The sequence below is a fragment of the Heterobasidion irregulare genome (genome assembly GCF_000320585.1).
Source record: "Heterobasidion irregulare TC 32-1 unplaced genomic scaffold scaffold_08, whole genome shotgun sequence".
Lineage (NCBI taxonomy): Eukaryota > Fungi > Basidiomycota > Agaricomycetes > Russulales > Bondarzewiaceae > Heterobasidion > Heterobasidion irregulare.
In genome coordinates this window covers 821,859-847,991 of record NW_009258204.1, presented here as the reverse complement: position 1 = coordinate 847,991, position 26,133 = coordinate 821,859, and the positions used below count along the sequence as shown (strand labels likewise).

The 26,133-nt window shown below is 56.7% G+C and overlaps 9 protein-coding genes across 9 annotated transcripts; 6 read left to right on the top strand and 3 right to left on the bottom strand.

Moving 5' to 3' along the window:
* Positions 1–1,666: 1,666 nt before the first annotated feature.
* On the top strand, positions 1,667–4,774 carry HETIRDRAFT_155952 (AAA ATPase; the record flags this gene model as incomplete). The annotated part of the gene is made up of 19 exons (XM_009550837.1): positions 1,667–1,741; positions 1,807–1,882; positions 1,936–1,984; positions 2,034–2,055; positions 2,111–2,285; positions 2,338–2,378; positions 2,430–2,485; positions 2,536–2,640; positions 2,701–2,826; positions 2,881–2,894; positions 2,944–2,989; positions 3,040–3,117; positions 3,164–3,211; positions 3,265–3,444; positions 3,500–3,812; positions 3,867–3,940; positions 3,995–4,046; positions 4,100–4,123; positions 4,430–4,774. Exons 1-19 carry the CDS (start codon positions 1,676–1,678, stop codon positions 4,772–4,774), a joined length of 1,890 nt encoding a protein of 629 aa, XP_009549132.1. The 5' UTR covers positions 1,667–1,675.
* Positions 4,775–8,276: 3,502 nt separating this feature from the next.
* On the bottom strand, positions 8,277–9,581 carry HETIRDRAFT_147326 (mitochondrial F1F0-ATP synthase, subunit B/ATP4; the record flags this gene model as incomplete). The annotated part of the gene is made up of 6 exons (XM_009550836.1): positions 8,277–8,522; positions 8,585–8,807; positions 8,863–9,033; positions 9,145–9,355; positions 9,426–9,474; positions 9,542–9,581. The coding sequence occupies 6 exons, from the start codon at positions 9,579–9,581 to the stop codon at positions 8,497–8,499; spliced, it is 720 nt and encodes a 239-aa protein (XP_009549131.1). The 3' UTR covers positions 8,277–8,496.
* Positions 9,582–9,835: 254 nt separating this feature from the next.
* Positions 9,836–13,134, bottom strand: HETIRDRAFT_428632 (uncharacterized protein; the record flags this gene model as incomplete). Its single annotated transcript, XM_009550835.1, has 13 exons — positions 9,836–9,960; positions 9,991–10,026; positions 10,074–10,220; positions 10,290–10,577; positions 10,641–10,820; positions 10,853–11,542; positions 11,798–11,984; positions 12,063–12,117; positions 12,201–12,592; positions 12,660–12,797; positions 12,845–12,878; positions 12,927–13,043; positions 13,091–13,134. 13 exons carry the CDS (start codon positions 13,132–13,134, stop codon positions 9,836–9,838), a joined length of 2,433 nt encoding a protein of 810 aa, XP_009549130.1.
* A 237-nt stretch (positions 13,135–13,371) lies between these two features.
* Positions 13,372–14,313, top strand: HETIRDRAFT_453401 (uncharacterized protein; the record flags this gene model as incomplete). Its single annotated transcript, XM_009550834.1, has 6 exons — positions 13,372–13,452; positions 13,513–13,565; positions 13,626–13,665; positions 13,727–13,797; positions 13,882–14,173; positions 14,254–14,313. 6 exons carry the CDS (start codon positions 13,372–13,374, stop codon positions 14,311–14,313), a joined length of 597 nt encoding a protein of 198 aa, XP_009549129.1.
* A 487-nt stretch (positions 14,314–14,800) lies between these two features.
* Positions 14,801–15,794, top strand: HETIRDRAFT_453400 (uncharacterized protein; the record flags this gene model as incomplete). The annotated part of the gene is made up of 3 exons (XM_009550833.1): positions 14,801–15,131; positions 15,194–15,430; positions 15,502–15,794. 3 exons carry the CDS (start codon positions 14,801–14,803, stop codon positions 15,792–15,794), a joined length of 861 nt encoding a protein of 286 aa, XP_009549128.1.
* Positions 15,795–18,922: 3,128 nt separating this feature from the next.
* On the bottom strand, positions 18,923–19,641 carry HETIRDRAFT_244333 (uncharacterized protein; the record flags this gene model as incomplete). Its single annotated transcript, XM_009550832.1, has 4 exons — positions 18,923–19,027; positions 19,211–19,264; positions 19,352–19,418; positions 19,583–19,641. Coding segments are annotated over 4 exons (285 nt in total), but the record flags the coding sequence as incomplete, so codon positions are not given.
* A 985-nt stretch (positions 19,642–20,626) lies between these two features.
* HETIRDRAFT_453398 (uncharacterized protein) lies at positions 20,627–22,422 on the top strand (the record flags this gene model as incomplete). Its single annotated transcript, XM_009550831.1, has 5 exons — positions 20,627–20,700; positions 20,759–21,418; positions 21,488–21,519; positions 21,569–21,740; positions 21,792–22,422. The coding sequence occupies 5 exons, from the start codon at positions 20,627–20,629 to the stop codon at positions 22,420–22,422; spliced, it is 1,569 nt and encodes a 522-aa protein (XP_009549126.1).
* A 385-nt stretch (positions 22,423–22,807) lies between these two features.
* On the top strand, positions 22,808–24,582 carry HETIRDRAFT_104172 (uncharacterized protein; the record flags this gene model as incomplete). Its single annotated transcript, XM_009550830.1, has 2 exons — positions 22,808–22,950; positions 23,808–24,582. The coding sequence occupies 2 exons, from the start codon at positions 22,808–22,810 to the stop codon at positions 24,580–24,582; spliced, it is 918 nt and encodes a 305-aa protein (XP_009549125.1).
* An 83-nt stretch (positions 24,583–24,665) lies between these two features.
* HETIRDRAFT_453396 (uncharacterized protein) lies at positions 24,666–25,106 on the top strand (the record flags this gene model as incomplete). Its single annotated transcript, XM_009550829.1, has 1 exon — positions 24,666–25,106. The coding sequence occupies one exon, from the start codon at positions 24,666–24,668 to the stop codon at positions 25,104–25,106; it is 441 nt and encodes a 146-aa protein (XP_009549124.1).
* Between the last annotated feature and the right edge of the window lie 1,027 nt (positions 25,107–26,133).

Below are 26,133 nucleotides of genomic sequence, written 5' to 3'. Positions count from 1 at the left end.
TTTGGACGCAAATGGACCCGCGAGGCAAGTGCTATTCGATATTCAACCGTGCATAGCTACGCACGGTGCTTGCGCCTTCTGACCCCCATCGATTGGCTATCCCCTACCCATGCTCCGTCTTTCAGTCCCCATGAGCAGACATCTTCCGCGTAAGCTGCCTATACAGGTGAAACCGTTCCTCGAACAGTCGTAAGCAGCGCAATCACGCATTCCGATACTTGGAAAGGGCTCCAATGATAGGATTTTTCTGCTGTGTGAGATTGACGATTGTCTGCTGGAATCGGATGTTTGCGTCTACTTTGTCCGCGGGGACGAGCAGATCCAAAAGCTGCTTCCATTATCCTTGGACAGCTATTTGCTACCCATGTTCACGCTATCGGTCAACGTCCAACGTTCACCCACCAAGGACGCTCGATTGTACGATCCGACATCGACAGCGGGCGAGGGGCATGTGTCGTCTCACCGCGTGGATGTATCGCTTTGTCTTGCGACCATCATCTCCTGGCTTTCCTCGTCAGTAACATCACAGGTTTCGAGCAACGTCATGCGATCGTCTCTTGCGTGACGGACGGTACAACTAATGTCGGAGTTCAAGATCAGTCAAAATTATCACAACGTGCACGCCTCATTTGGAGAATTTGCAGCTGAACGGAACTGCAGATCACTCTGTGCGCCGCATCACGGACCGACTACGGGTTTATTGGATCGTGGTGGTGGTGTTACGTGTAGTTCAGGCGAATCCACGGGCGTCCTTGTGCCCTAGACGTTCCCATAGGACAAGGCGAGAGCCGAATGCGCCCACCCAAAGCACACGCGGCCGCGCACTCTTTTCGTCCGCGTCCGCTTTTGCCCATGGGCCGGTGCGTCTAGGCCCCAAATGGGCGAGCCTGGGACCAGTCTGAGAGTGGGAGCCTGTCGCCTAGTACCAGGGAAGGTGGCGTAAGTATCCTGTCCCTCGGGCTTCGGATACTTATTTACCCTTAGCTCAACGGTTTAGTTCCCCATAAGTCTCGCCATCGGACTTTCAGCAACAGTCCGTCGTGACGCGTCGGCTGCCAGCTCGTCAAAGGACGGTGATGGAACTGTCTTTTGCAAATCCACCACCAGGAGGCATCTATGAGTCGAACGTGCTGTATGAAGGACCACGAGTTGCACGCATTGCCCCTATTCAGGCAGGAAACCAACCGCAAGCATGCCTTGCGTTGTTAGCGGGTCGGAGAGTTGTTACACTACCCCTTTATTGGCCCGTGATGCTCCGACACGCGAAATCGTGCATCAAACATCTAAAATGTCACGCTCATCTCCATTGGCTGGTCGGGCCCATCATCGTTATTGCCACAGATGTCTATGGGTAGATACAGTTGTATGCCTATTTAACTTTCTGGGATGCGCCGGCCTTTGCCCAGTGCCCTAAGGCGTGTATCGATCTGATACCGACCACAAATATTAATGTACATGTATTCGAAGGGAGCCTTTCCCTGTCTTATCGAATGATGGTCAACCGCTCACCATATGTAAGTGCTCCCGTATTCCGGTTGCATGGCCAAACTCTAGGTTATCTTACATGAGGCACGGCTGTATCCCGCGTATATAAAATGTCTGCCCCCGCTTCCCTCCACGGTTTTCTGTTCTCCCCCGCATTTTTCCTCCCACTTACGCTGACATTGGAACCCCAATGGAATTCTTTAAAAGCGCGCTCTCTCCCCTCATGGGGTCAGGCAATTCTCTGCAAGATACATTGGTGCGTGCACGCCACTCCGAGTATCCTTGCATATACATGATGACTGACTGGCATATCTTGAGTAGAAGTTGGTCGTCATCGGAGGAACTGTCGAAACAGCTCGGCGAGCATCCGTTTCTGCATGGAGTGGTTTCGTCGATTGTGCGTCGCGGTCGCATTCGAACGAGCCGTCCTCGCTAACGGTGGCCCTGCAGCGTTCTTTCTCACCGCGCACTTCAGTCAAGAGGACTACCCATATGATTGGTGAGTCATAGGTGCTTCGTTTCACTGGGCATGAGCTGACTTGCCGCAGGTTGATGCATTGGCTTTCCAAGGTCCGTGATGAAACTTCCGATATCATCCCTTCGAACTCTAAAGATGGTACCTCAGCAACCAGCATGGGGTCGCAGCCGAGAATTCGAAATCACCACGCGTACAATTGGCCGAAATGGGCTCACACAATCGACGACCGGCGATTTGGAAGAGGAAGAGGTTGATGGGGATGAAGATGATGAACTTGTGCATGGGCGTCGGAAGCGCAAGGTGGCGTTCATGCCTAGTCTTGGTGAGTGGCACCTCGCAAACAAATCAATCAGCGCTTCATTCGAGTTTCACAGACACGACGCATACCATCTATTACCGTGGACACTGGCTACGTGTGAGTGCGGGGCGTACCTTACCTAATTCAGTTGTCCTCACACATCCTCAGATAACCCGGACGAAGAGATTCCAGGAATATGGCCACTATTCTGCCTTGAAAATAAGGTGCGTTCCGGCTACCACGGTATTACGTGTCGTCATCAACATGAGATCAGTGTCGTTGCTCGGAATAACGACATTCTCAAGAGGCTGGTCCTAGAGGCGAAGCGTGAGTACGAGAAGGACGCAGAACATCGTGTGCACATTTTCATGGCAGACACGTAAGTACTATCTCCGGATAGGTATTTTATGATCACGGACCGATCGCGCCCCACCTGCAGGACGTACGGTTGTTGGAGGTGGAATGGAGCACGCCAAAAGCGGCCGATGAGCTCTATCGTGCTTGAGCCCGCCGTAAAGGAGATGCTTCTGGCGGATTGCAAGGACTTCTTACGTTCGGAGGACTGGTGTGTTCTATTAAATCTGAACGTTACATGATGATTGAGTCGAGTTCGGCCTAGGTACGCTGAAAGAGGTAGGAAGACGCTATCCACCTACGTCATCCCGCTCTAAATTTCTGATAGGTATCCCGTTCCGTCGAGGGTACTTGTTGCATGGTGTGCCAGGCAGGCAAGTCGCCTTCCCCGATTTGTGAATGATGATTGACAGTTCGCGATTAGTGGGAAGACGTCCCTCATTCATTCCATGGCTGGTGAGCTCGGCCTCGACATCTATGTCGTCAGTCTGTCTTCGAAAGGGTGAGCAACTTTAGCCGCTGATGAGCACGTTGCTGACACAAATCAGTATGAGTGATAACACGTTGACAACCCTAATGGGGAATGTCCCGTCAAGGTACGTCATGTGACCGTCCTCCTCAATTCCAAGTCGTGACTTGTTCCGCACAGATGTATTTTGCTTTTGGAGGACTTGGATGCTGCATTCACTCGCTCCGTCAGCAGAGACTCGACCTCCACGGGCGCGCCCGCTGCTACTGCGAAAACCGCAACAGAGACCAACGACGGATCCACTCTCAGTTTGAGTGGACTACTGAACAGTCTTGATGGTGTCGCAGCTGCAGAAGGCCGGTGAGTCTCTTAATCAGCCACATATATGGAATCCGGGTTATTCAAGGAAATTCAGGTTGCTTTTTGCGACGACCAATCATATTGAACGACTAGATCCCGCACTTAGTCGCCCAGGACGAATGGATGTATGGGTTAACTTCAAGAACGCCACTAGGTGGCAAGCGGAGGGCATTTTCAAGTGCTTCTTCCCGTCTAAGCCCACTGCCACGCCTTCAGGAGAAACTTCTTCGCCGCAAGACAGCTCGCAGAGAAACCTCCCAATCCCCAAGCGGAAGCAGTCTTCACATGCAGTTCCATTACTTGAAGAGGCAGAGATTTCTGAACTTGCCAAGCGCTTTGCAGATGCGATTCCTGATGACGAAATGAGCGTAAGTGGACCTATCCCGTTTTGAGGCTTATCTGAACTCACGCCCCCTACACAGGTCGCTAGTCTCCAAGGATATCTTTTGAAGAACAAAACGCGGCCACGCGAATGTGTTGACGAAGTGGCAGAATGGTATGTTTGAATTTTTGACCCTCCGCATCACGGGGAACTTGATGGCATCCTCAGGATACTCCAAGAGCGTGAGACGCGCATCAGACTAAAGCGTGAGAAGGAAGAGGTTAGCCTGCCTGTTTGTGCTCCCTAACGCCGTATCCTGATCCATGACTCCAGCGTGAGGCCAAAGAAAAGAAGGAGGTACGACATCATTTCTTACCTCCGGATAATTGACCCCCTAATCGCACACTACGTCAAGGCCGAAGAGCAGGCTCGCAAGGAGGTTCGTGTGCATAGCAAGTCTCTTATGAGTATTTTTATGATGTCTTTCCCTATTACAGAAGGAGGAACGCGAAGCCAAAGAAGTAAGGATCATCAGTGCTGTTTAGAGATCGATGTAGCCTGACGTATCGTTGTTGTCTCCAGAAAGAAGAAGCCCTTGCTAAAGAAGTAAGTGCACGTATGATGTCTCAACAAGTCCCGCACTGACCACGCCCCAAAACATAGAGACTTGATAAAAAAGAAGCACGAAAGAAGGCGAGAAACGCCGGGCGTCCTGACGCACCTCCTCCCGTCAGCACTGACGTAATAATGCCGCCACCGCCTGTTGCGACCACCGATGCTCCAAGTACCACGTACTCGATTGAGACAAGCAGTCCTGACGATGATGATAGCTCTTCCGAGGAGGAAGACTCAGAGGCCGCCGCGAACGAGGCGGACGCCGAGGACAGCGTGACTTCGGAAGGAGAGTCTGAGCGCCCGGGTAACGAAAGCGCCACCCCTGAAGGGCAAACCATGGCTGCTGAGAAATGGATTGCAGTCAAGGGGCAACCAACATCACCTGAGCCGTAGGACGAACATACAATTTTGGACACCTGAATGACTACATGAGCTTAGTGAGCACTGGCTTGCACGAGCACGATATAATAATGGGATTTTCTGTCATTGGCTGCAGTACATTACTTCATGGTTTGTTACGGTATTTGTATTCGCATAGACTTCGTTTGTTGTATCTGGTCTGTCCTCGGCCGTAAGCTTAACATTTAACGTTCACCTCTAGCAGCATCGGGCAATTTGTAGTCAAATCATAAGGGACGCAAAAGCTGTGCACATCGTGTTTGAACAAAGATCACAGTCACAGCACGTAAAGCGGGCCAGCACTACGTCTGTTCTCTATGTGGATTTCAACCCGACCTCTGAAAGGATCTTGAACGCGTCCTTGTATGCGTCTAGCAGTGCCTTGACCCGTGCTCGTTCCGCTACCAAGGTCTCGTCCTCGTTCAACAGGTCTGAAAAAAGGTCCGGCCGGTACAAGGCCGAGACAAGACGATTCTGCACGTGTTGTGACGTATGGTTCACGAGGAAGTGCATGACAGCCTTGGGTATGAGGTCCTGGATGCTTTGCCGCACGATGGAGAAATACGAGGCGATCAGTGATCGAATGAGGTTGGTCTCCATCTCTTCGCGCATCGTCAGGTGCGTGCCGCCGTCAGATGAAACCTGCTCGGCGCTCGAGGTCAGAAAACATTTATGGGAGGATGAAGAAGAGTAACCCACAGCCTCAATGTGTTTCCCAAGGCTCTTCATATCAAATGCCGCAGTATTCCCGTCCCGCTTTCCAGCCAGGAGGCCTGACTGTAACGAGGCGTCGGATCCTGAAACATCTCGTCCTGACGAGACCACCTGCCCCATTGACGGCCTGTCAAAAGTGGCCTCAGACATGGGTCCGGGTCCGTTCTGGCCAAAAAAGTAATTGAGGAAGGTTTCCTTGGCAGATGCCGGGGACGTTCCCGGCTGCGTGTTTGCGCTTGATGGTCGGTGAGAATGCACGTCTGAATGGCGGTGATGTGACTTTGACGACTTTCCAAGGGTCGATGCAGAAGACGTTGCGGTTGTGCGTGAACGATCGTGCAAGGAGGATGAGACAGAGCGACCATCTCGGGAGTTCCCATTGACACTGGATGCATCCTCGGTAGACTCGTCCTGCTCATCGTCTATTGTGGATGTGCCATTGATAGCAGGCTCCGCAGAGGTCGGCTGATAGCGAACAAGAACATGAGCAACAAAACGAAGATAGCTAGCGCTTGTTGGAACGCACCCTTGGCGGGAGGATTTGTTTTTGAGGCGGAGTAAGAGACGTCTGAGCAGCGCTTGCGCTTCCAGATATGAACGCAGGGTGGTTGACGTTGATGTATGCTTGTTGAATTTCAATCAGACTCTGAGCATACTCCGACGTAGGCCCGAGGCGTTCCCGCAAAAGCTCGGACACAACCTCAATCAGCTGGGCATGCAAACGAGGGAAACGTTGTAATTCCTGAAATGCTATATTGGATCACATGCTCAATGTGGATGGGATAGGAAACCGCTCACAAGGCTTGTGCAATTATGACAGATCTTGACGAGCTCCTCGTAAACCAGTTCCACACACCGGAGGCATGGTGCCTCGAGCAGCTTTATCTGGGGCTTTACTAGCAAATCGAAGGCGAGTTCAGGAACGAACAGGCTGGGTCGTGGTCCTGTCGAATTTCGGATAGCTGTCCGGATATCCTGATTCTCTAGGTTTTGAGTGGCATCGATGGATGCTAAGGCACTGCCAAAGATGTCGTTGAAAATATAGTAGATCCGAGCGCCACCAGAGAGCTCCTTGGTTGAAATATCAACATTGGTTCCTTCAATAGAAGACACGAAATCCCGCGCGAACTGTGTCATGAGGCGGAGGATCAGTGCGCCTTGCTAAGAAAGTGAGCCCGATCAGCAATTTGTTCCAGCTATAAAAATAGAGCATCTAACTTGATTTCTATCACCGTAGATAGCAGCATCACCAAACGAATTGAGCTCTTGCTGTGCTTGACCCATCAAAGTGTTCAGCCGGGCTTTCATATCTGGGAGCTTGTCCCGAATATGGGTCAAAAGAACCTTGTTCAGACCGGTTTTTAGCACCCCAAATACAACTCGCAGCACGGATAGCTTCCGGATATCCATACCTGATTCAGCGTCTTTGCTAGATATCTGGTTCCATTCTTGTGTGCGATGTTCCTGTATGCGGAATGATTCTGGAAGAACTCCGACTCGCTGTCGATGGCATCCTTCATACTCTTCTCCACGTTGATGTCCTGCTGACTACGATTCACAACGCCAATGAAGCCTAATTTCAACGGATAGACGCGGCCTGTGAGAATATCAAGCGCGTTCGTCCCTGCATCCATGAGGTCGAGTTTCGTGAGAATTCCGATCGTCCTACGGCATTGTGGGTCTACCGAGCGCGCCAGTTTGAGAGATTCCGAGTTAGCAAGATCGACGTTGGCTGCGGATACCGCAAGGATCACACTGCGGGGGCGTCAGTAAGAAATAGCCGGATGAACAGAGCAGACCTGAGCACCAATTGGGTTTCGAGATATAATCCAAGACGAGGCCGCGAATCTGACGCTCGATGTCTGAAGGTTGATCGCCCACCGGTATCTGCCAGGCACCATTTATACATACAGCTTCCCTTGAACCTAGACCAAGCTACGCACCTTTGTCAATCCCGGTAAGTCTACGAGCGTCAAGTCCAGCACGTTCGGGCTGTATATCCGGAGGTTGATGGGAAGTTTACTGATTCCCTTGTTCTGCCCTGCAACGCGAAACGTCTCCTGCTCGATCTCCTTCCGTATCTCATTGAAGTCGGTGAAACGTTTATCAAGGTGTAGAAACTGGCCCCATTCAGTGTATGTCGGCTCTGGCGCCCCTGGGGCTGTCTCGGGCACGGGCGTATGGATGAGCTGGAGGACAAGCGGCCGACGAGTGACAATGCCTTGACCACGAGGGAGGAAGTCCCTGCCCACGATACTGTCCAGGGCTTTATGAATTGAGGGTCAATCTCAAAGAATTTCCTCACGCACTTCTCGAGCACACTGGACTTTCCTGCAGACTGGCTACCAACCTGCATGCCGACGCACATAACTGTTACACGACGCCATACGTCTGAGGGGATGAATTATACGCACAACCGCCAGCTGCGGCATATCTAACTCGCCACCTACACTTCCGTTTGAGCATCAAGGCAACGAAGGTAAAGCCGTGGCAGCCTATTTCACTCACCGAGGTTAGAGAAGGTGTCCTGAAGCTTGTTAACAAGCTTGATGAGATCCCCGTCCATGTTGAGCCACTATTGTGTCCAGTGAATGAGATGTAAATATAACAGTTTCCTGGAAGTTGTCGTTGGCGGATTGACTGTTGGCGCAGAGGGTGAAGACGGAGGTCTGTGGAAGAGTTCGGCGCGCGGCGCGTTCACGTCTTGCACGCGTCGTCACGGCTCGGCTAATCACTTCCGAGGTGATCTTCGTGTTGACACTGTTCACCGATGTAGGTCCATGACATTCTCAACAAAGTTGGATTTGAAGACACTCTCACTGCCACAGGCCTTACAAACTTACACGACCTCGGTGCGTGAAAAACTACTCCGGAGAATAGTAGGGGGGATTTGTAGGCTAAAGGTTGACAAGTTGACTTCCAGCCCTGACAGATGTCTTTCGACTTCGATAAAGTGGCCTCAGCTCAGTCTATTCTACGTTTTAACCCCAGGTTGAAGCAACTTAGATGGCCTTGTTCTTGACAAGCTCTGTCAAATCAGGGAATATTAGAACTTTTGCAATCAAGGTTGGGGAGAGCATGAACACTTACGCTCTACCTCAGAAACGGCCCAGATGAGCATGTCCTTCTGCGTCTTCTCGTCGCTGAGATTCTTGAGCACATTATCCACAACCGACTTGACAAGTTGGGCCTGCTCCTGCTCCTTCTCCTGCTGCTCGTATCGCACCCAGCTGTCGAGAACGGTCTTGATCTCTGACGCGAGGGCAACGCGTTGACGTTGGACAAAGATCTCGGACTCGAGCTTGGCCGTCTCCTAAGGCGTCATGTAGATGCTGGCACGTGTATTTGCCACCCAGGGAAAGACACACCTTGGATACAGCGAAAAGGCCCTCAGTCAGGGATACAACGTCCTTCATCTGATTGACGGACTCGATGCGGTCCTTGACGGCCTGGGTGTGCTCAGCACGCGAGCTGTCGAGGACGCCCTTGATGCGGTTGATGTGCCCCTCTGCCCATTCCTTGTACGGCGTCCGGATGATCTATGCAATAGTACGTGTGAGCACCTGTGCGTTTCACCGTGACGTCTAGCAGCAATTTCGCAATTTGCTCGCAGCGAAGACATTGGGGATACGATGACACGGAGCACATACCTTCGCAATGTAAGTGAAGAGGATGAGATACCCGACGGCGATGACGGTCTCCTCGTTCATGACATACAGCTCCTGGGAGATGGCGGCGGCAATGAGACCGCTACCGAGGATTGCGGTGCCAGTCTTGGTGATGAGGTTGGGGGATGAAGGGAGTTTGTTGATGACCTCCGACGCGCGCTCGGCGGGTGGCTGCTGGCTCGACATAGCCCGACTAAATCATCACCAGATGCCAGCATCTGTTCAATCACTGTCGAAATCTCTGCGCAGCAGGGAGGACGTACGCATGCATGAGCTGGGAGGCTACGACCGTTTGGGGACGAACGCGCGAGGCTGCAGGTTGCCATTTTTGATAAGACCTCCACAAAAATGATTCGAACAAAGAGAAAATAAAGCTTACCGGAAGCCCTAAGGGTATTGAGAGCAACTCTAGAGGCCATTTATGATGAGAAAAGATAGAGTGACAAGCAGACCCGCTGGTGATGATGCTCCTCTTCGTTTGGCGAGCGCAAACAATGGGGCGTCAGTCCCGGTTTCCCACGACAACCTCCGGCACTCGAGAACAAAAAAACATTTCTTCTCCAAGTGGAATCAACTCATGTATCAACACGGTCAGGTAAAGCAATACATATCAAACACCAACGGTCAACATGTATATTTCATGCAGCTCAACATGGTCTCTGCGTAGTAAGTCTCAAGATAGGTGTTGTACAGGAAGTTTGATCTTGATCCCGGACAAACCATTCCTCGGTGCAGGGACACTGACAAAGGATGTAGATGAAGCTGGCCAATTGCTCTTTTCGCCACGCTTTCCCCTGCCTGGCGAACTAGCAGAATGTCTGGACGAACCTGATGAATGACTCTCTCCATGCGCTTTTCCCAAGCCTGGCACACAATTAGCTTCAAGCGGCATCAAAGCACGTAACACTTACCAGGCCTAGGAAATTGTTCCAATTTTCGTAGGGGAACTAGCGTGCTCGCGAGAGACGCCGAGCTGATGGTAGGACTCTGCGACATGCTAAAGTCTCTATGTTCAAACTGGCGGTCGATATGCTGACGAACATACAATCCCTCTCCATCTGCAGAAGCATGCCGACGTTTTTTCGTCATTCTTTCGAGAAGGTGAAATAAAGGAGGTGGCCACACACCTGAATAAGACCCATCTGACTGGCTGACGAGTTCGTCGCCGTCTAGATCTGACTCCTCTTCCGAATCGGTATCATTGTGTGATAGTGACGGCGAAGGTGTTGGGATGTCGACGGTCTGGGTCGACGTGAGACTTGGCTCAATGGATGGAGGAATCAACAATGTCGGCTCGTCACGCTCTGAAGAGCCGTTTGCATCTTCATCGTGGAAAAGAAGAGAATGGCCGTCATTTTGAATGAGAGGCGGTTCACCGATGTCGAATATGACACCATAAGAAGATGTTTCACCATCTAATACGTTGTATCGAAGTCAAGAGTCTAGCACTCGCAAGTTTGGATTTAGAATCTACCCACACGCAGAGACTGCAGGAGTCGCCTCCCTAGCCACAGGATTGTATTCGGAGATATCCAACACCGTTGACTCTACGATGGGCTCCTGCTCTTCAGGGTGTGTAGGTTCTACGATAGTCTCGATGCCCTGCATCGGTTCATCATACTCTTGCTGGGCGACTAGCATCTCAGTGAGACGAATGACTGAGGGAAGGCCAAAAAGACAGCAGACATACCTGTGTTCAAGATCGTCTCGAGGAACGAGTTCGGCTGCCAGTCATTCGATCCTGGCCGACTTTCTTGCATACCTTCATTCATCCGCGCGCTCTCACCTTCGAGACGCCTGCTCGCATGTTTCTCCCATTGAGGGCCTCGCTGGGAGATATCGCAGTGCGCGTAGAATAATGTCGGCACCTGAATTGGTTCTCTCTCCAGAGTCCTCTCCCGGTTTCTCTCAGCGAGCGCCGAATACAATCTCTGAAGCTCGCGGTCCCGGGACTCCAAAGTCTGCTTTACGGCGTCGTACTCCTTTTGCAGAGATGCGTTTGCAGAACCCAAGTCCCGCTCTTTTTGTGCGAGCCGCTGTTGCAAAGCTGCCCTCTCCGCCTGCAATCGGGTGTGAGATTTTCGCAGTATCTCCAACGCATCCTCCTTCTGCAATGTGGCGACACAGTGGTCTTGTTGTGTGGCCGCGTCCTGTCTCAACGCCGTGTTGTCCCGTTCCGATACCTCCGCAGTTTTCAGTAGCGCATCGTAACGTTGCTTCGTTATCACGTAGGCGTGCTTCAGTGCAGCATAGCGATTCCGCCAGGATGAGGAGTCAGCAGTGAGCTGGACAATCTGCCTCTCGAATATGTGTACAAGTTGGTCCTTTGCGCGCACCGTGTCTTGCAATGCGACAAGAGCCTTGACAATGCGGGTCTGACCTGTAGGATGATCCATGAGCGAAGGAGTATGGGGCAGGAGCAAACTTACCCGCGACTGGAAGGATGCTTGATAGAATTGAAAAGGGTCGTTCGGTCAGCTATTAAGTCGCAACGGCGACTTGTCACCTCGAGCTCGGAGTGACAGGACTCTCCATCGACATATATCATTGATGCGCTCCTAGACTTCTTAATTCAGTGCGAGATGCTTACTCGATCCCATAGCAATTCAGTCAATTTCATCTCAAAAAAGCTGACCGCAGGCATAAAACTTATTCTGATTCACCGATATACAGTACTCTGAAGTTCTTCCCGAGATGTCTCGAGCCTGGCTCAAATACAGACGTCCCAAACGCCGGAACATCCCGCAATGCACCCAGGACGTCAGCGGAGGCGAATCGAGAGCGGCGAATTGTTGGAGCGTCCGTTGGGTGATAGAGCATTTCTAGAAAACCCATCTTCGAGCTAGCGCATCGTCAAACTCAACAGAGAATCTCTAGAATTGCAATGCTACACTACGGACCTTGACGGCATTGAGTTGCTTGCGGGTGATGGAAGAGCCCGTGATTGTTCGTCGCCTGGATGCAGGATACTTTTCCGAAGCAACGTATAAGACAACAGTGAGCGAGAGCGAGAACACTTTGTATTCTTGAGTAGCAACCTAGCAAGCTCCTTGCGCAGGTCTAGATGTCTAACATGTCGCCTCAAGGGTTCCGCCGAGATATGCTTGACAAGAGGTTTGAACGTTGCCGGCTTGGTGGGAAAGTGACCAGAGCCTTCAATCACAGGAGGATCAATTGACACGAGTGTGGTGTCTCCTGATAATCTACGAGAGTCTTCCTCAGTCCGGCGAGTGTTATAACGGTGCCCAGTCTCAGTCCAGGGGTCGAGGGCATTCAGTGGGTCTTCAGGTAAGCAGACTTTTTTAAACGGCCGATGAGAATCCTGAGGAAATTCTATATCTTGTCCGCGTCTTTTTTTTATGGCCTGCGCCGGGCTCCGGTCGCCAGCCCGGAGAGCCTTACCGGAACACTTATCGTTACTTGGATAAATCTGAACGTTACCAAAATTGGGTGAAAGCAGTGATGATGAATCGTGGGGGTACGGTGCTTGTGCATACCCTGGAGCACTCTCCCTCAGCCTCCGAATTTGTAGAGAGAGTGGGATACGAGGACGGACCATCCAAGACAAAGCTGGCCTTGGGAAAGCCAGCGGACCCATGTTTGAGACTCCTTGCGATCCATTCGGCGTCGAAGACCTATACAGCATCGTCCTGATCAGCACTCCCCAGCATTCCACACTGACAGGCGGACTGACGACCAAGCCTTTCGATGACAATCTATTCTGGCCTGTCAGAGTGATTATGGAGAAAATTCGTTGAACTCACTTCGCCGCCCAAGGATCGTCAGGCCCGCTGCAGAAATAGAGATCTGCCGTCCTTCGCTCTTGTTCCGAGCGAGCGATGGTCCCGCCTCGCGAAGCTGATTTCATCCGCATACATTCTCTGATCAGCTTCCCAAGGTGTTTCGCCAGTGGGGCGCGTTTGCTTACCCCATGAACGAACGAGATTTTCTGTGACCGACGGGCTGAAGCATGCTGCACAACTGGCTGAGCGCAGGTTGAGACGTTTGAACGACACCCTCACCTGTCCCTTCAAAAAGCTTCATCGATCTGGGATCTCGAGAGGGGAAAACCTTGATAATAATTGACCGATGACGCGTGGCGACTTGACGAGGGAGCTGAGATGGTCAAGAGTGCAGTTGGGTTGACCGCGAAGAACACAAATTCCCCGCGTCCTGAGTTTACACGTGTTTACACATATCCTGCTCTCCATGGATCCTCCCATAGCCCCTGCCCCCGTCGCAAGAAACGATGTCCCTCTCATGGCAGTCAATCATGAAGATCGCCCAAGGGTGAGCACAGTCAACGCCTCTGTACGTGTTCTCGAGAGTCGCGACCGAACGCCTCCCCAGCAAACACCCCACGGGCAACAGTCTGTCCACCGCCAAGTCCGCTACAAGGACAGGTGCGCGCTCCCAAGCTCTCGTTCGAACGGATGGTTGTTGACGTCAACCGTCCGCTCTAGGTTCCAATCTCTCAGAGAACGCTATGATCAAGTAACAGCCGTACGCGCTCTCCCGAGTCTTGTTCAGTGTTCACGCTTTCACCCTGGCTCGCGCTCAACAGATGCACGAGGACTACGAAAGAGCCCTCAACGCCGCTTTTGAAAAGGAGCGAAAGCTTCAATTTGAGATCGAGTTTGTACCGTCTCGCACTGCTGTTCCCTTCCTCTCACCAACTACAGACGTTTCGAAACTTTGACCATCGGCGCACGCGCGTAGCTCACTGCTCGATGTCTGGGTCGTGAACGGCAACATGCCCGTCGACTACTCGCCCTACGACCCACAGTATCCGCGGCCTCAGCCCCAGCCAGCATACTATGCCGAGCACGCGCCACCAGCCGAGCACGCGCACTATCACCCCAACGCCCAACCTCACGCGCACCCGCTCTCCCGTCCACGCCCCCCTCAGCACCATCACCAGCCATCGCACGTGCACCAGGCGCAACCACAGGCGCACCCTCACCCGCATCCGTCCGCATATGCCAATCCTCGGTACACGAACGGAAACGGGGTGAGCCACGGACAGGCAGGACCCGTTTGGCGTGGGGCGCCGGAGGTATGTTTAGCACACATCCATTTTTCGCACTTCAGCACTCCTCCTCCTCTCTTCCCGTTGTCATTCCGCTCCCTCCATTTTTGCACGGATCGTGACGTGTTGAGTCGCTTACACTCCCACTATCTCGCGTCGCATCCGGCCGAGACGCACAGATCATTGATCTCACTTGATTGTAATAGCACGCCGTGTCGTACCCACCTGCGGAGCCGAACGATCGAGCGGCATAGTCTCAAGTCTCGACTCTCCAGCCTCAACCTGCGCCCCATCCGTGTTCATACCTTCCATCCATCCCGCGCTATAAACGCCCATCTATCCTATCCTGTCCTATCCTGTCCTGTCCTGTCCTGTTCTGTCCTGTCCACCCCCGTTCTGTACACTCGTTCTGTTCTGTTGTCCCGCCCCTGTGACCCGATGAGCCGATCGGCGCCCTACTTACAACCCCTCTTGATCGCATTACTGTACCGATTCCGACGCCACATGCACCCATACGTTCATACAGTAACAGCCTCACCCCAAACACACTTCTAAGCTTCGTCCGATCCTGCCACACACAGCATCCCGATGCTACGCGGAACTGCGCCAATGCCCACTGAGCATCGGACGACGGACACCGTGCGCGTCCACATGTGCACACATCCGCATCAACGCACCCTTGAACGCTGTGCCGGCACTGTACCGCGCGTTCACAAGCAGCGTCCCGAACCGCTACGCGCCTCGCCCCCAGCGCTCGCCGGCGAAACGACCGATGCCGGCGCACGAGCACTATCGTCGCACTATCCTCCAACGAGAACCCGCGTACACGACATGATCATGCCGCCAGCCGAACACCGCGCGCGCACACATACACACATCGACATCGACATCGACACACATAGACGCATATCACGAACTCGCACCGAAGAAGCCCTCCTGAGTCAGAGTCACGACGTACAGTATCGTCTATCATCATAGCTAAGAACCATCGATGGACGCCAGCGAACGACCTCTCCGCCGCCCAGGAACGCGCGGACTCCGAAACGCGCGCCCGCACGCTTGTCCCTACAGCCTGTACCGTATTTACCGCACATGTACACGACCAGCGTCTCGTCGCGAGATTGGATACCGAGATCGCAGACGCCGCTCAAGCGCCACGACGATGCACCGATATGTCCATACAGTACTTATCGATCGATCCCCCGGCGGCGCGCCCAAGTCCGTCCAATGCTGTCCAACGTCCGCGCGCCAGCCCGAAGCATGTGCCCCGTTTCCCAAACAAAACCGCCGTTCTGATGGCACTCACGAAGGCGCGAAGTTCCGGGAGATATACCCCCCCCCCTTCTCTCCCACACTCCTTCGAAGAGCAGCGCCTGATTACGGCGCGGCACGGCACTTGCGTACTATGACTCACTGCGTGACAGCACGCGCACACACGATCTCACCGAGCACCGAGCATCTCTCAGAGAGCACAAAAAACGCGAACGATCGCGAAGAACTGGAATTTTCAGCGGGGCAGCCCCGCCCCGCCCGCCCGCGCCTCGAGCGGCAAAGCCGGGGGTGTCCCGCGCGGACGCCGAGTCGCGGTCGCGGTCGTGGGTGATCGTACAAGTCTAGTAGGTATGTATGTCAGGGGGACTAATAGTGGGGGCGGGGCCGGCGGGGCTCGGGGAGGGCCGGGGGGCCGGCGCGACGGTATGAGACACGATGACGCACAAAGGTGAGAGAGTGAGAGTGAGAGGAAGAGTGAGAGTGAGAGAAAAGTGAGAGAGAAAAGGTATGAAACAACTAGAATGGAAATGGAAATGGAAATGGACGTGAACATAGAAAGACGAAGAAACAGGCAAGGATGAGACGAAGCGAAGCAACGAAGGTGACGGAGGACGGAACGGAAGAACTGAAGCAATAGGTGGACGGGACCGAGACGAGACTAGAAAGAGCAGTGTGAAAGTGCGAACAAACAAAGTGAAAAAAGCAGGAGAGACGAAGTGAACCGGACTGGATGGGCTTGGAGCTTGAAGAGGAGTGAGAGACGAAGAAGAAAAGAACAAGAACAGCGAAGTTCGGGGCGTCAATGTCGAGAGTTGGATTGAATTGAATCGGTAACGACGAACGAACGAACGAACAAAACGGCCGTACGTGAGAGGGGTATGAAGAGCAACTGCAACAAGTGGCGAAACGAGAGCTCGATGAAGATGAAGATGAAAAAAAAAATGAAGACAGAAAAGAAAAGAAAAGAAAAAGGGGCCTCAAACCGAACAAGCGAGAAGCGGACGGGATGGACGTGGGCAACACATGTACATGCAGACTGCGGCGCAACAACTGCGAAATCAAACAGCGACTAAAAACACTGCGGCAAAAAAACGACGTTCGGACACGGGGGCAACGAAGCGCGGGACCCGGGCGCAGACGCGAGGCGAACCGAGTCCAAGCCGGAGCCGACATCGCGAGCGCCGCGCAGAGGCACGAGGACGCATTGTTGGAAGCGAAAAGGGCGGAATGTCGTCCTCATGGAAGGGTGCATACAAGTAGCGGATGTGCAGCCATGTGCAGATACAGAAGGCAAAGCGAAGGGGACCCAAAAAGATGTGTCGCCGCCCTGCCAGACCTGGGCATGCTCACGGTTGCGGTCTCTCCTTTCAATATCAGGCCAGGGACGGAATCAGAGTCCGTGGAGGATCAGAGATGAATGCCGGACGCGATGCCCGAGGAGGTCGTTGCGATCGTGCACGAGCGGGAGCAGCGGCCAGAGAACAGCCTGGTCGCGATTCAGCTGTGAAGGGGGGTGGTAAAGCCTGAAGAAACGGAGGGGAGAGGGTGGGGGGGGAGAGGCACAAAGATCGAATAGTCCACGGGGATATCGGTGATAAACAACAGGCCGGGCACAGAGAGAGAGACGGACGGTGGGACAGTACGTAGAGACGTAAATTCGAAAAGGACAGTGAGCGTAGCAAACCCGCAAAAAAGAACGAACGAACGAGCGAACGAGCGAACGAGCCGAGAGTATAAACGAGCGACAAAAGTTGGGTGCCCGAGACCTGGATCGACGGCGCGGAGCGTGTCGCCTCTTGCAATCGTGGACGCACACGGAGCAAACGACCGAAAGAAGCGGGAAAGGGGCAACCGACGCGACGAAGCGGAACAGAGGGAGAACAAGAATGGAAGGAGCGAGATGCGGACAGATGAAGGCTATTCGATTCGTATACATGGGAGGGTGAGGGTGAGGGGAGGAAGGATGTGCGCACTGACCCAGCGACGGGCTCAGGGCCGTGACACGGACAAGAAGCGACATGTAGACCGTTTCGAACCATTTTGGAGGACGCCGCCGAGGGAGATGCGACAGGGCGACCCGCGAAAAACGAAAAGAAAAAAAAAAAGGAGCAAAGAGCGTCCATCGAAGCAACCCAACGTCGAGCGAGTCAAGACCAGCAACAGTCCCTGAAAAACGCAGCAAGCACGACCCCGACCGCCACACAACCAAACATTTTTTTTCTCGTCGTCGTACTCCTCCACCCTCCACCCTCCCCCGCACCCCCTCCCCAGCGCGCGCCGCTCACGGCCCCGGCGACGGCTTGGTCCCAGGCGTGAGCGGCACCATCTGCTGCTGCTCGCCTTTGACGGGCGCGCCCACCAGCCTCGCGACGCCGCCCATACTCGGCACCCCGCCGCCGCCCTCCTCCCGCCTTGGCGCGAGCCCGCTCCCGCTCCTCGGCCGCGTCGTGCCCCAGTTGGAGCCGATCCCGTACCCGAGCGGGGCCGAGTCGCTCCGCGCGCGCGAGAGGCGCTTCGCCTCGCCCTGATTCGCGCTGTTCACGCCGCCCACGCCCACGCCCACACCCACGCCCACGCCCACGCCCACGCCCACGCTGCCAGGCATGCCGGCGTTCATGCCCCCGGGTATGCTGATGCTCATGTTGAGCGAGCCTGCGGGCCCCGTGCGCTGCCGCTTGCGCCCCTGGGGGTCGTCAAAGTCCGTCGCGCCGCTCGGGCCCGGCGAGGGCGGGAGCGGGGTGGCGAGCGGGGCGTCGTAGCGCATATGGGGGTCGGCGTACGGGTGCTGGAACGAGTGCTGCCGCGAGAGGGTGTGCGGGCTGTGGTGGTGGGAGTGGTGGTGGTGATGATGCGGGTGCTGGTGCGGGTGCTGGTGCTGCTGATGGGTATGTTGGTGGGGCAGCGGGTGGGTGTGTATGTGGGCGGGAAAGTCGGGGGCAGTGGGACTAGAGCCGGGGCTGAGGGAGTGGAGGGAGGCGGTGGAGAGGGACTGCATGGAGTGAGAGGGCGGGCCGGAGGGCGGGGGATAGGCGTGGGAGGGGACGGTCATCGTTGGGGACGTAATGTAGATGTTCGGGCTGTCGCTCGGCTCGATAAGGTCGGCGGGGAACGGCACAGGCACTGCAGGGTAGATCCAGCCTGTCAGCATACGTGACGTCATCGGAGGAACAGAAGTCTGCGGCAGCTTCGACGGACGCGATGCCGCCCAGCCGCGGCCACACGAAATACAAAACAAATAGAAAAAGAATAAAAAAAACAACACTCACTCCCGCCCGGGACGCTCTTCTGCACCACGTCGTACAGCGTCTTCGTCAGGAGCGCGAGCCGCTCAAACTTGGCCTTCTCGGCCGTGAGCGTGTTCACCACGCGCCGGTTCTCCTCCCGCATCTGCGACAGCTGCGCCGCCACCTCGCCCGGCAGCTCGACGCGGTGCTTGATCGACGGGTCCGGTTCCAGCGCCTTGCGCTTGATCTCCTCCAGCAGGTCCGGACGCCCCCGCAGGAACTTGTGGTGCGAGAACTCCCACGTCTGCGCGTCCGTCGACGTCCGCTGCGCCCGCGGCGTCTGCATGATGCCGAACGAGATCCGGAAGCGAAACGCAGTCAGCCACGGGATCAGGTGGACCGTCAGTCAGTCAAGGGTGCCACGCGGAACGGATCCGAGTGATATGAGGGTGCGCGTGTATGTATTATGATGAAACGGGGGTGGTGTGGAGGAGGCAGGGAGTGGAGGGGGGGCGATGCTCACCCGGTTGATCTTATGGAATCCGTACATGTTGAGCTGCCGCACAAAGCTCGAGAACTGACGGTGATGCGCGGGAGGATCAGTGTTTCATCATTCGTGCGGACGTGGGCGCTACGGCACTCGGACAGAAGGGAGCGGACGTACGTTGTTGTGTTTGAAGTGCGAGCCCAAGATGCTCCGGCTGAACTCGCCGACGTTCGAGACCACAAAGCTAGAGAAAGCGCCAGGCAAAAGAAGGGCGGGGAAAAAAAAAAGAAACGGGGGACGTGAGCGGGCGAATGAGCCGGTGGGGGCGTGCCGCGCACGAGGAAGGGGGTGGGGGGGTGGGGGGCAGGGAAAGGAGAACGGGGTGCGAGGGAAGGGAACTGCGCTGACCTTGTTCCGTGATCGTTCCAGGCTATGAAGTGCGCGGATTTGGGATCATTGATCATTCTGCAGGGCGTGAGTCACCGGTTCGTCGTTGGGTGTCCGAAGCGAGACGCGCGGGGGGGACGGAGGACCACTCACTGATACAGCTTGGTGACAAAATTGTTCGTCCCGAGCGGCTTGCCGATGATGCCCATGCCGCCTGCCTGGAGCGCGGCCGAGGACGGGCGCTGGCCGTCGAGCGGCTTGAGCTGGTCCTCCTGCTCGCCGCTGCTCGAGCCGCCGTCGATGGGGCTGCCGCCCTGGTCGAGGCCGGCGTAGCCCATCTCGACCTCGTCGTACGAGGCGGGGGTGCTGAGGTCCATGCCGCCGTTGGACGCGTCGTACATGCCTTCCTCGACGTTGGTCGCGAGGGAGGTGCCTGCGGTGAAGCTGCGCTTGCGCGGGACGGACTTGTCGGACGAGGAGGAGGAGCGGCTGCTGAGGGCCACCCTGCGGGCGGTGAGGTCGTAGTGCTGTTCGTCGTAGCGGATGCCCTGGTCTGGGGGAGCGAAGGAGAACTGGGGCTGGGCGTTGTGCATGTGGTAGTGGGCCGCGTGGCCGGGAAAGGGGTTGTGGTTGAGGGCTTGGTTGGAGGAGGGGCTGATGGGGGTGATGGGGGAGACACCGCTGGTGGCGGTGGAGGTGTGGGGGGACGGGTTGATGGGGGAGAGGTTGGTGGGAGAGGCGACGGAGAGGGAGGAGAGGTTGAGAGAAAGGGAGGTGGAGGTGCGGTCCATCATGGGGTCGTTCATGGGCTGCTGAGGCGGGGGATGCTGGTAGTAGTTGGGATAGTGGTGCTCGGCGAGGGGCGCGGATACGGGGGAGGTGGGAGGGAAAGGCTGAGATGTGCCGGGCTGGAGCAGATGGGTTGGCCAGGACTGCTGCTGCTGGTGTTGTTGCTGCTGCTGCTGCTGGTGATGGTGCTGCTGCTGGTGTTGCTGCTGCTGCTGCTGCTGGTGGTGGGAGTAGTGCAGCTCGGCGGAGGCCATTGCGTAGGGAGGGGGTGGGTGGATGTCCATCTGGGCACGGTGGCGGGAGGGAGGGGCAGTGGTGGAGGGAGTGGAAGGAAGCGAGGGAGGGAGGGGGTGAGGGGGTGGGTGGGTGGAGAGGTCAGGAGGGCGATCGCATGTGAGAGGAGGGCAGGATCAGGCGGGAGGGGAGATGGACGGAGGAAAAGAGCGAACGGACGCGAAACGCTGGGATCTGGGCCCGCTCTGAGCTGAGCTGTCCGCCCGTCCGACTTATCGTCATCGTCCCCTTCCTCCTCGCACCTTATCGCATTCCCCCATACAGCACGCACACACACACACACACATACATCCTGCCACCACACTGCGCAGCCCACACCCGTCCTCCCATCGCCATCGCCATCCCACCCGCCTCATCCCCCTCACAACCCGTGTCCACGCACCGCCCGCAACCCATCCGCAACCCATCCCCCCCTGGACCTCCGTGCCCTCCCCGTCTCCGTCTCCAAGTCCCTCTGCAACCCCGCAGCCCACCCACGTCCGCCTCAACCCCCGCGCCCCGCCGGCCCAGCCCTGGCAGACTCCGGCGTGTTACCGCTCGCTTTGCGCACCCTCCCCAAGCCTCGATTCACCCTTGGTGCGCTGCACCGTCGCACGCACCAGATACCGTCAGCAGCCGGCGCCCCCCGCCTCGTGCTACCATACTCCCGTGCAACGAGGCTCCCATGCAGTCCCCTGCCCTGCAGCCCATCACTGGCCCATCACGCACCCCCCTACGGCACCGCCGCTTCTGGTCTGCGGGTCAGGCGCCTCCGCGCGCCCGCCGGAAATTATCGTAATTGAGCACGCTGCGTCTGCACCCATGCCTGATCCCGCTTCTCAATTGCGCACACACGCTCTGCAGATCCGAGGACAATGCACCTCTGACGGAAGCCAGTTTGTCAGTGACCGTTTAAGCCATGGCGTTGAGCCGTTGAGCGCTGAGCCCTCGAGGCGCCACTTGCGCCCTCTCCTCTCAAACTAGCTTTTCTTCCCCCTCAAGCGACCCATCTCGGATATCTCGGATGGCGCAACCCGACCAAATCGAGCGCGCTGTCTGCGTCCCTGTCTCCTCCCCTGCCCCTCGCTCGTCGCGCGATCCGCGTCCCGCAGCAGAAGTAGCACCTCTATAGATTTGCCCCGCCGCGCCGGCTGACCTTTCACAGAAGGCCCGCGCAGCGTCCGTCCGACACGTCTGCGCTCTTCTGCGACACTTATCAAAAAAAAATTAAAAAAAATCAGAACTACATTCAAATTCTGCGCTCCTCGCTCGGCCGAGTCCAGGGACGCCGGAGTGGCGACTCCTGCCTGCCTCCAAGCGACGGCCAGCGAAGCGCATCGCGTCGCGTCGCGTCAGACCAGGTCGCGTCACCCGGTCTCACGGCTTCCCCGTTGGTCCGTCCGCCCCCCTCCTCGCCCGGACGAGCCCCGCCCCCGCAGCGACCCCCGACGGCCTCCGATGTGTCCACGAACGCCTTCGCGCGGCTCGCGACGGCGCCTGGCATTCCACTGGCCGCCGGCGCGCACGCGCCGCCACGCAGCGCCGCGCATGCCGATCCCGATCTGGACGCGTGGATCTCCGCGTCAGCGTCGCGTGCCCGTGTCAGCGTGAGTCAGCGCGCGCGTGCTGTCGCGCGTCGCAGCGCCGCGAATGGGGCCACACCAGGCCACACCACACGGCGCACGCGGCTTCGCGGCCTTCGCGACTCCTTCGCGAGCTCGCTGTCGCTGTCGCGTCGACGTGGTGCCGGCATCGACGCTGCGTCCAGCGCAACCGCGTCATCTCGACCCCCTTTTTAGAGCCCGATCTCCCCACGCGCCACAGCTCCCTGAAAATAAATAACGCTCGTCTCCCAAAGTCTGGTACAGCGCCTGCTGCTTATGGGAGGCGTCGCTCCGACGCAAACAGGTGGGGCCACACGGCGACCTGATCGTCGGCCATTGTGTACAATACACCCGCTTCTAGTTAGAGTTGATTGACTGAAGGGTGCTTTTTATGTAGTGGGGCCCTGGCTTCTTCGGAAGCAGGCTGGGGGCCTGACTAGCCTGAGTCTCGCCCTGGCGATCTAACAAAGCCAGCAAAAGCCCTGCACACACACACACACACACACACCCGTGCAGAGGTCGCCGCGACGCGTGAGTCAGTAAGTCACGCTCTGCGATACCGATGATCCGGTCGCCGAACATGGCGTTCGCCAGACCTCGAGTCGGTCGCCCGCGCGCCGTGCTGCGCCCGACGACTCCTGACGCCGTCTTTGCTCATCGCCCACGCCGATCGGCGAATTTCCACCGCGGCGATGCGCGCGCGACGTGGGCGCGGTTACATAGGTACGCTTCTTCGTCTCGTGAATTTATTATCTTTTCGAAACGTTCGGGGCCCTGCGCGTTGCTGGCGGGCGAATTCACTCGGCTTGGAGTGGGTGCGTCGATCGCGAAGACTGATCGCGCGTGGCGATGGGCGGCCTTGCTCGGCTGCTCCTGCGTCGTCTTTCAAAGCAAAGTTTCAAAATGTGTTTGTTGATACCCGTCGTTCGTCTCCGCTTTTCCGAATCAGATGCGAGAGTGTGTGACTGGATTTCCCAGTCGACGCGAGCTCAAGAGGGCTGGGATGAAACTCTGCAGGTCGGTAGAAATCCCAGTCGAGGGTGCCTGCCGACCATGATATGTTCATGATCAGGGGATGATATCAGAGGCCCCAAAACTGCGCGCTGGGTGATGCTCCGCGACTTTTGGTTCGGTCGACCCACGTTCCCGACTGCATTTTCTGTATGAGCTTTGGGGTGGAAGGGGCATCTTTGTTGGGCTCCGCGAGGCCACGATTGGCGAGGACGTGATGCGCGAGGTGGCACGAGGCGGTTGGGGATTGGCAGATACCCGTTCATCTGTTGGTGTCTCCGCCTATGACAGGACGCGCATAAAATGTGCGTGTCGCGAATGCAGGGTTTTTTACATAAAGCTCTCATCACAGGTCCAGCAGGATCTGTTCTGTCCTGCCAAGTGCCGCTTACAGTGCTGACGGCCATCATCAGTGCGTCGTGGATCAAGCTTGAAGCTTCAGGTCCCACTGGTTTCTGCCTCTAGGCTCAGACGTGGCTATGGAATCAAGATCTGATCTGACCGTCGCCCGACGATGCCCCCCGCTTCTTGATGTCGGCTGCGAGACATAGCAGGCGATCGTTTCGCAGGGTCTCGCAGCTTGGCGAGGCCGGGCTCGTAGTACCGATGCCACAATCGCGCTACGCACCCACGCTCTCGCCCAGTGCTCTCAGAATCGCGTGTGGACTCACTGCGGACCATAGGTATATGCTGAGGCGAAGCGGAGAACGGACAGGGCAGACGGGTGCACTGTCGAGGTGGGACTCAGTACGCGAACGCGGCCCTGCGATCGCCTCTTCCCGCGCCATTCACTCAGACACCCTTCTTTTCCCTCCCAAGCGGACTCCCGCTCACGCGTCATCGATATTTGCTCTGCGCGTGTCGGACGGGCCACATACCACCGCCGGGCGTGTGCGTGTAAGCCTGCGGATTCGCGTCCCGCCTCGATCATCTGTCGCCGCTCCTCGCCCTCTCCCTCGTCTTCACTGCTCTTTCCTCGATCTGGACACAGGCGCAAAAGTCGTTGCTTCAACCTTTTTCCGCTTCGCCCTAGCCGCTGCCCATATGCGCTCTCGGAACGATCACGCTGGCCCCGTCTGGCCCCCCTCGCATGTCTCTACTCCCTCCGGCCCTAGACCCCACCCCGCACGCGCGGCGGAACATGAATCGAACCGAACTTTGAACGGAAACTCGACCGTGAACATTGACGTAGGGATATCGCCATATACACCTGCATACCCGGCGCAGGCAATGTGCACCCCCCCCAAAGCGCAGCCATTAAGCGTTCATGCTCCCCTCACATCTGCCGTTGGCACAACCTTGGTATCGGTGGCCCTGATGCCATCGTCATCGACTCGCCAGTGATCACCTGCCCCGATCATGTCGTCATCCCCCTCTTTCCTCGACCTCTCTAACCCTTTGCGAGCTGCCCTCGGGGACCCCACGCTATGACTGAGAAGCCCGTCATGGCAGTGGCGCCGTGCAGAGGCCGGGCCAGAGCCCCTTCGCGCGCGGCACGCACCCAATCGGCGAGCCGTCTGACGTCTGCCGTCGTCCGCATTTCGCATCGCCTGACCCTGCGGGGCAGGCCATCCTCTCATTCCATCATCTCGCCCATCACTCCGCGTTCTGGCACCACACGCGCCGGCGGCGCCGTGCGTGCCGCCTGGGTGTCTGCGCGCGTGCGGCTCGTGGACCCGCCCCCCCCGTGCGCTCCCAATCGCGTCCATCGAACCCTCAGATCGCAGGCCGTCTGGGGCGTGGGGCCGGCGCGCAGCCTAGGCCATGTCCGCGGACGCTGCTCGGCTGCGCTTCGATCGAGGCACCGCGGGTCCGCACGCTGCTTCTGCGAGCCTTCTGCGTCTCTGCGTGCCGCAGCTCGGTACTAAGTACCAAGCACTAGCCTGATGCGCTGTTGGACTGCTGTTGGCCACTCGCGGCCTCGGAGATGAGCCGCGGCCGCATACACGACGAGCCGCTGCTGACTTTGCCCAGCTTGGCCTTTGGTTTTGACGCGTGACGTGGGCTGTTGTCGTCAGCTCGGTGACGTCGCCGTCCCCATCTCCCGGTACGGTGCTCAGCGGTGCTCAGTCCAGCACTCAGCACTTCTAGCTCTCCGCCTGCGCGACGAGCCGTTTTGGCTAGCGCTATCGCTGCGAGGGTATCAAGATTTAACTTTACAGTCGGCCGCCGGCCGGCCACTTCGTCGTCAGATGCTAGAGGACGCCTGGGGATGCTCGCTTGTCCTTTAGACTGCTTTGGACTAGGCTGCATGTGCGCTAGGAACGGCCCTTTTCCGCCTCTCTGGCCTCGGACCCAGCACCTGCGGAGCGCACGGGACCCATGCAGTCGCCGTGCTCGGTCGACGTGATGGTGGGTCGGGTCGAGGCTCGGATGTTGTCTGCATTGCATAAGTAGTGGGTGCTTGTGTGCGCGTGGGCCTGCGTGCCGATTTGGCGCGGCCTATAGCAGGCCTCCCGCGGGTGCGCCTGCGGTCATGCTCGGGTCCCGCTGCTCGAGCCGCAGCCGGGACCCCTCAGAGGCCATGGACTGGCGTCTGATCACGGCTCGCTCTGTGTGTGACCGAGCGCCGCTGTCCACACAGCGCTGGGCGGGCTGACCTGAGACCGTCAGACTCGGTGGTCTTGTGTTTTCCAAGCGGGTCCGCGTCTATGTATAGGTCCGGTTCATATAGCGATGCGTGCTTTGAAGCAATGACACGAGGCTCGCGGGCTCGTGCCGTCTGACCTGCCTTGTGGTGCAGGCTCCTCGATGAACCACGTCGTTGTCTTCATCTCGAATCATGAAACACATGTACAAGAAGTTCATTCGGATGGCTTGAGGTGTGGGGCTGTTGATCATGACAGTTTCTCGCCATTACGGTCAACTGCACATGAACGGGCATCATTTTGCATT